The sequence below is a fragment of the Cannabis sativa genome, chromosome X, assembly GCF_029168945.1.
Source record: "Cannabis sativa cultivar Pink pepper isolate KNU-18-1 chromosome X, ASM2916894v1, whole genome shotgun sequence".
NCBI classification, from domain to species: Eukaryota; Viridiplantae; Streptophyta; class Magnoliopsida; order Rosales; family Cannabaceae; genus Cannabis; species Cannabis sativa.
Window position 1 is genome coordinate 14135560 of NC_083610.1, and position 8427 is coordinate 14143986.

General features: G+C 29.9%; 1 protein-coding gene across 1 annotated transcript; it reads left to right on the plus strand.

Annotated features, from left to right (window-relative positions):
* The first annotated feature begins 3772 nt into the window (after nucleotides 1-3772).
* LOC133032424 (MLO-like protein 1) lies at nucleotides 3773-7774 on the plus strand. Its single transcript, XM_061106362.1, has 14 exons — nucleotides 3773-4242; nucleotides 4321-4378; nucleotides 4458-4684; nucleotides 5280-5396; nucleotides 5481-5544; nucleotides 5642-5736; nucleotides 5861-5935; nucleotides 6020-6108; nucleotides 6300-6349; nucleotides 6452-6492; nucleotides 6595-6804; nucleotides 6953-7020; nucleotides 7231-7291; nucleotides 7388-7774. Exons 1-14 carry the CDS (start codon nucleotides 4126-4128, stop codon nucleotides 7640-7642), a joined length of 1527 nt encoding a protein of 508 aa, XP_060962345.1. The 5' UTR covers nucleotides 3773-4125; the 3' UTR covers nucleotides 7643-7774.
* The last annotated feature ends 653 nt before the right edge of the window (nucleotides 7775-8427 follow it).

Here is an 8427-nt window from a genome sequence, read left to right on the forward strand (position 1 = left end):
AATTGATGATAGTGATTCCTGAAGAAATATAAAGTTTGATAAACATAATAGTACTGACTCCTGAAGAGTGTATATGTTTTGGAGAATAATATAATTATATTATTCGTGTATATAAAAATGAAACTTTTTATGATTACTTATATGTTGTAGTGATTTTACATTACCTTGTGAAAGTTTCATTGAAATACAAATTATAGTGAACTTGAAGTTCATGAATTGAGTTATTTTGACATGATCAATCATGTGCAATAAATTGTCAAAGGATTTGACTAAATTTTGTTGAAGAACCAGAAGATTCTTCTCATTATTAATTTATAAGGCTCAAAAGAAGAATATGCATATATTTGCACATAAAAAATATTTAAATTATATTTCTTAAACAATCTTGAGCCATTGTTAGATTTTTATTGCATAGTTTCTTATCGATGTGATAAGATTATATTATCACGCATTTACAAAATGTGTAAATTTATGTATTTCTTATTATACACGTGTGACTCATTCTTAGAAATGAATTAAGTTCATAAGTATTGAACTTGAACTTGAAGTTTATTGAACCTGAAGTTCAATGTCATATAGTATATATGGGTTTAAATAAATATTGATTCATGGTGATATATTGAAATCCCTACATGTGTATTAATATTATTAGATATCACAATTTTAAAAAAATTCTCTCGATCAGGGGGAGAAAAGCAGTTGGGATCGATGATAATTTTTGAAAAATGATCCTTGCACAAAGTATATAAGAACGATATAGTTCAAAATGATATATACCAACTGCAAATCAATATTACTCAAAGTTGAGATAGAATGAGTTGAAAACGCCTGAAGCGTAAATGAACAATATAGAAATTATTAGTAAATGTTCATTTGATTTGCCCTGAAGTTGTTAAATCTAGAGGTACTCATGGAGATACCTTAATGTTATAAAGTATTAAAATGATAACCGTGATGAAAACGGTACTCGAAGAGACTCCCAAGAGAAGTTAGACATAACACATTTCATCATAATTGAACCCCTGAAGTGATTCGTGATAGGTACCTATAAATGATAAACATATTTGAAAATATGTAATTTAAAGAGATCTCTATAAGTTATGTCAATATGGGAGGAAATTATCATTTATTGAAATTTTTGTCGACAATAAATATTGAATGTGTGCATATGCAATAAACTAACATGAGATAGCAAGGATCATTGTATTAGATTTGTCGAGAATTATCGACATACATTTTGATTTTTGGCCAAAATATTATGACGCAGTCCAGGCAAATTTACTCACATAAAGTGAAGTAAGACCTGTAGGGTGTGCAAATAAATATTTCTAATGAGAAATTTGCATATATGTATTTGTACATAATGAATTGTTGTACAAAGTTTGCATAGACATGAGATTGATTGAAGTAAGGCTTAAATATTGAGAAAATATAATCATGATTTGATTATAGCCTGGAATATATTTTATGAGGATTTATAAGCGTCACATAAATGTTGCAACAAAAGTTATTTATTTGGAGCTCATAATATAGTGAGAATTTGAAATAAGCCTTATCTAAAAATTCTAGAAGAATTTAATACATATCTTAAGTGATATAAATTCTAAGTCGCGCGCACTACATGACAAAGATCTTTGTATGAAATAAAGACATGTAAGTAAATTATTGTTTGAAAAATACGTATGGTTGTCTATGCAATATAAATTCATAAATTATACATTGTGATAGACTCTTGAAGAGTTTTTGATTAATTGAAGAACAAACTTTTATTTCTTTTGTATTTCGAGAAATATTAATATATAAAGTTTGTTCATTAGTATTGAAGTCCTGAAGTACTTCATATGTATCAAGAATTATAGATATATGATCATTTGATATGGAAATTAAGATCATACAACAAGATGGAACAAATATATGGTCGTGGAGTACCATCATTGTCACAAATGAAAATTTATAGTACCATTAATGTGTTATGTTCATATCTACTTGAAATTTTAAATTTTAGTATGAACAAAGTTGTGTACACACATGAATGATACAATTAGTTGGATAAAGATTAATGTTCCACGAACCCCTCATCTATAATTTAGAAGTCCATACATACTCTGGAAGAGTTATAGAAAATATATGATCAAAGATTGTATATGGTGATATTTTAAAAGTGATAACAATAATCTTATGAGATCTATTATCACCAAAAGAATTATGGATCATATGTGCATGAGGGGGAGACATATTCATGTTGCACTCTTTTTCCCTTAGCTCAGGTTTTGTCCCACTGGGTTTTCCTGACAAGGTTTTTAACGAGGCAACTTGCAAATAATTATGAATATGAAATATACATTGTACTCTTTTTCCTAGCTCAGATTTTGTCCCATTGGGTTTTTCTGAGAAGGTTTTTAAAGAGGCAACTTTAAATCATGTTAACATACTAGCATTTTATGAAGCAAGTAGAGAATGTGTGTGAGTGAGATCATTGACATAGCATATTCGGGAAACATATGGATTGCACTCAATAAAAAAGTATCAACCCAAGCAATTCTCTATGGATAATACTGCTTGCATCGCTCAACTAAAATGATGGTACATTGAAGGAGATAGAGTAAGAACACATTTCACGAAATTCTTCTTTATACGCTTCAAGAAAATACATATTGGTGTTCAACATATTTAATCAAGTGTCAATCTTGTAAACTTATTCACAAAGTTATTACGAACATCAACATTTGAGAAGACGGCAGATAAGATCGAAATTCGTCGATTAGAAGATCTCCACAAATGCTTAAATGAGGGGGAGTTAGTTTACACTATACTCTTTTTCCTTTGATCAAGTTTTCAGCAAGATTTTTAATAAGACATTTATTATGGACATCCAAGAGGGAGTGTTATAAATATTAATAATTATGTGGATGTCCAAATCTTTTATTCATTACCATTAATTGTAATCAATATTCCTTTTTTTTTTTTCTTAGTTTCCCTTTTTCTTAGTTTCTTAATATCTCACTCTTGTATTTGTATAAATAAGGGTTCAACCCATTGGAATAAATAAATCAGAAATTCTCATTCACTTTCTCTTTCTCTCTTCTTCTTCTTCTTTCCTCTTATCTACTTTATATTATTTTATAACTCTTTCATATATTTAATTGTAAAAAATGTATCTATATATAAATAGAAAAACAAAATAAATAAGGTAAAAATAGAAATTTGACTAATGTATGGTAAATTTTTTTTTTTGGCATTGTCTAGCAGCACAATCCACACTATTATCTAATTAATTTAATTAAGGGGCTTTTCTTTTTTTACTTTTTAATTTTTTTTTCTTTTTTTTTTTTACATTTTTAAAAATCTTTATTGCAACTACCGCTACAACTACTTTATATACCCAAATTAAAAAAATTTTTAAAAACAGTATAGTAATTCTTCATCGATTAATTTATATACTACACACCGTCAATTAATTTATATACTACACACCAATAACATTATACCTAGGAGGGTGGGCCCTTAATAATGAAGAATGGGGTAGTAGTAGTAGTGGCTCCGTAGTCGGCCTTAATTGAGGCGTGACTGATGATTCTTATGTTCATTGCATTGTCAATCAATCCACAAAGACAGAGTGTCTAATATTCTCTACACACTAATAATTAACATATGTTTTTTTTGCTAACTAATAATTATTAATATATGGTTACTTGAAATGAAATATGAGGAGATACTATCTTTGTAAAATAAAATGTATAAAGAAAGAAAGTAACTAAAAACGAAAAGAAAAATCCAAAGAGATTAATTACCTTGTAAAAATATTGATTTTGGTTTAATTACAAAGTCAACCCATTACCCACCACCAGGCCAAATTATTATTGTATTTGTGGTAATAATACCAGTACGCGTTCTTCTTCTTCTTTTTTCTTTCGCAGTCCGAGTCGATTCAATATAAAATATGTATACGTATTATATGACTGGTTTATTATTAAAAAAGAAAGAGAAAAAAAGAAACAGAGAAAGAAAGACAGGGCTTTGTTTGTAGCTTTACAGGCAAGCAAGTGATTTTGGCTTTTTAGTGTAAATGTAAATGAAATAGAAATAAGATTAGGAGTGAAGAAGAGAGAAGAGAATAAAGTAAGGATGATAGAGGAGGGAACAACGTTGGAGTACACGCCCACCTGGGTTGTGGCTCTGGTTTGTACTGTCATCGTCTTCATTTCTCTAACCGTCGAGAGAATCATTCACTACACCGGAAAGGCATGTATATATTATACTTGTTATTCATTATTCACCCATTCAGTCTTATTAATATTAATATCTCTCATAATATTGCAGTATTTGAAGAAAAAGAACCAAAAGCCTCTGTTCGAAGCATTGCAAAAGGTCAAAGAAGGTAATTACTTGTATCTCTGTGGGAATGGATCAATCATCCTTGGAATGAATATTATTGATGTATTTGTATTAATTTGCAGAGTTAATGCTTTTGGGATTCATATCGCTGCTGCTGACGGTTTTCCAAGCCCGCATCGCCAAAATATGTATAAGCAAAGAACATGCCAAGCAGTGGCTGCCTTGTAGCGATGACGAAGATGACTCATCATCTAAAACTACTCATCACTTTCAGACCCTTTTCACAACTGTTCCACGCCTCCTTGCCGAGGCTTCCTCTTCAGGTTCCGATGACTACTGTTCCAAAAAGGTATCTTAATCATCACACAAATTTTTCATTAATTAGGATTTTTTGTTTGACATGTGACAAATCATTCTCCTAAATTTTTTTTTGCCATTAAAATTTTTAATGTTAGATTTAAGAATTTTTTCTAATTTTAATAAAAAAATTCTAACATATATGAAAGTTTAGGAGTATGATTTAGTATATGGATATGATTTGGTATCGGTAGATATGTTTTAGTACATAAATAATTATTGAAACAGTAAAATTGAATGAATTTTGATAAAAGTTTTAAATCTAACCATCCCAATAATTCAGGGGGAATTTTTAACGTCTAAGGCATAGATTTGGTACATTTAAATCCTAATTACCCTTAATTAATTATCTATCTATTTTTTGAATAAGTCTTACTCCACTATGTTTTCTTTCATTTCTTTATTCGATCCTTATTTATTATAAAATGACTCAATTTACTCTGTCTTCACATGTACATACCAAGAGAATTATACTTTTATTATGTGACAAGTGAATTAAGACATATTTAAGAATCAAGAACAGATAGAATAGATTAAGAGACAAATTAATGATAGTCTATAAATAAATTCTTTGCTTTTGTCCTCAGGAAAAGGTTCCACTGTTGTCCACTACAGCACTCCACCATCTTCATATCTTCATCTTTGTGTTAGCCGTTGTCCATGTCACCTTCTGTGCTTTAACTATTCTTTTTGGTGGGATAAAGGTATCTTACCTACCTATCTCTCTAAATTTATACTCAATTTCATTGAACATGTACATATTATTAAAATCTTTTTCCTTTCTCTAGATACGTCAATGGAAAAAATGGGAGGATTCTATCTCAAAAAATGGAACAAACAATGTAGAAGAGGGTACGTACCTATTTTGCTTTTTTTTTTTTGGTTTTTTTTTTCAAGTTTAAGTACTTACTACTACTTGCTACATTTTTATGTTGATATGTATATGTAGCTCTAAAAACAAAGTTCACGGACGTTCAAGGTCACGATTTTATCAGGGGTCGTTTTTTGGGCATTGGGAAGAATTTATCACTTTTAGGCTGGGTGGTGAGTAGTAGTGATGATGATTAATAATTATGCTTTACAATCAATTTAAGCCGTTATTCATTATTATTAGTTGCATACATTTCTGTGTAATTATGATTATAAACTTTTGATTCATAAATTTCAGCATTCATTTTTCAAGCAAATTTTTGGATCTGTGACGGAAGCAGATTATTTGACACTTAGGCTAGGCTTTATCATGGTAAATTTTTTCTTTCTTTTATGTGTAACTAATATTTTTTACTTTGTATATGATTAATATGAAGTAAATTAATCTTTATTGTAGACACATTGCAGGGGAAACCGAAAATTTAATTTCCACAAGTACATGATTCGTGCCCTTGAAGCTGATTTTAAAAAAGTTGTTGGAATAAGGTGTGTTGTGATCATTACAGTTAATTATTATTATGAAACCTTTGGCATTCACCAGTGCTATCTTGCTATATATATAAATACTAATAGATTATATTCATATCCATAACATTTTCGCTTGAATTAAACTAAATGTTTTTTTTTTGAAACAAATTAAACTAAACTAACACAAACTTTTGAATAATCAATTGCAGTTGGTATTTGTGGTTGTTTGTAGTGTTCTTTTTGTGCCTGAATGTATCCGGTAAGCTAGCCCTTTTTCATTTTATTTCATCCTCTTACAAATAATCAACTTTGTTAATTTTTCTTCCGGAAATTAACCTTTGAGGAATTTCTACATATACAGGTTTGCACGCATATTTTTGGTTGGCATTTGTACCTTTGCTTGTAAGTAGTACAAAGATATATACATATAATTATTTATTTTTATTCCAGTATAAGTAAATTTATAACGCATTAGTAATTAACATTGTAAAAATAATGTATTAGCTTCTGCTTGCTGTTGGCACTAAGTTGGAGCATGTAATTACCCAATTGGCCCATGAAGTTGCTGAGAAACATGTAGCAATTGAAGGCGATTTGGTAGTTAAACCATCAGACGATCACTTCTGGTTTCATCGACCCCGCCTTGTTCTCATACTCATTCATATCATACTTTTCCAAAATTCCTTCGAACTAGCATTTTTCTTCTGGATTTGGGTACGCAATGTACATTTTTATATACATTTTTCTTGGTATAGGTACTTATTTAGTGTTGCTATTTTGAGATATATAAAATTATTTTCCTACTCATATATATACTAGCTTATTAATTAATAAATCATTCGTTCAATATAATGTGTCACAGGTTCAATACGGATTTGACTCTTGCATAATGGGGCAGATCGGCTTTATTATTCCCCGACTAGTGATTGGGTACGTGAAATGATATATATATATATATGGATTTTGTCGCTGTATTTTCACGAAATGTATTCTACGGCAGCCGTTAGATAGGATAGTTATTTGATCTCAGGCTGTGATTAATTTATGGGTAATTCTGTCCCTATATATATATAAAGAAATTTGGTAGAGATTAAAAGTACTATATTTCCAGCTAAAAACATTTTTTTTTTCCTTTTTCAGGGTATTTGTTCAGTTCCTTTGTAGTTACAGCACCTTGCCTTTGTATGCCATTGTCACACAGGTGAGTTGAATGGGAAGAGTTGTAATAAACAATTAAGTACCTGCCTTTTGTTCATTACTATTATATGATTGTATGTTGTTGAATTTGAATTATTAGATGGGAAGTTCCTTCAAGAAAGCTATTTTCGAAGAACACATTCAAGATGGATTAGTTGATTGGGCTCGGCAGGCCAAGAAGAATAAAGGAATGAGAAAGGCTTCAAATGGGTCTAGCCAAGTGGGTCCTAATAAAGATGGTAGTTCTGGTAATACAGTTGGAGTAGTAGTTGAGTTGGCAAATGTTGGGGACCAACATAATCAGTCCGAAAGACATCTTTTAGGAGAAATTCAGCCTGTAAACCATCGTTCATAATTCCATTATCTATCTCATCGCTACATTAAAATGCAATATACATATACAAAAATATATATGGCTCATTTCATATATACATGATCAAAACTTTATATATCACTTATGCTTTTTATGTGTAAGTTCCTTCATGCATGACTGGGCTTAAAGTTTTGATTAAAAATTGTTGAAGTTGTAATTTTTGTAAAAATACAAGTTGTCAATGTTCGTGGTCTGACTTTCAACAGGTCACACCTCCAAAACATTTCTTTTTTTGTAAAAAATTGTGTAGTTTGATAATACTTAAATAATATCTAATATTAGGCTTTGGAACTCTTGAAAATGTGTTCATAGCTCAAGCTATGAGCATTTTGGTAATGAGGTGCAAATCTAGAAATTTTTAATTTTAGCATTCTAAAAGAATATTTTAGTAAAGTTGTACTTCGCCCAAAAATTATAAAAATTTGTAGATTATTATTATGTATAAGGTTATGGCAAAATATAAAGTGTTGAAATAATTCCTCATATAAGCCAATATGTTTCAACATACAACAAAAAATCAGTTAGATTCTAATCTACTAGACTCAACAGCCATAACAACTTCTGCAATCAACATTAACTAAGTTATTTACTAACTACCATTTCAACTCAACTAACTCTACATCTATAAATAGAAAGAAGATCAGAAGAAGAGACTTACCACTTGAAAATATTCTTCTCTCTAGATCTAGAAGAAAGCTAGAGTGAGAACCTAGTGAGAGAAACTCTCGTGTGCAAAGAGTAGTAGTAGAAGAGAGTTAGAGAGAGAA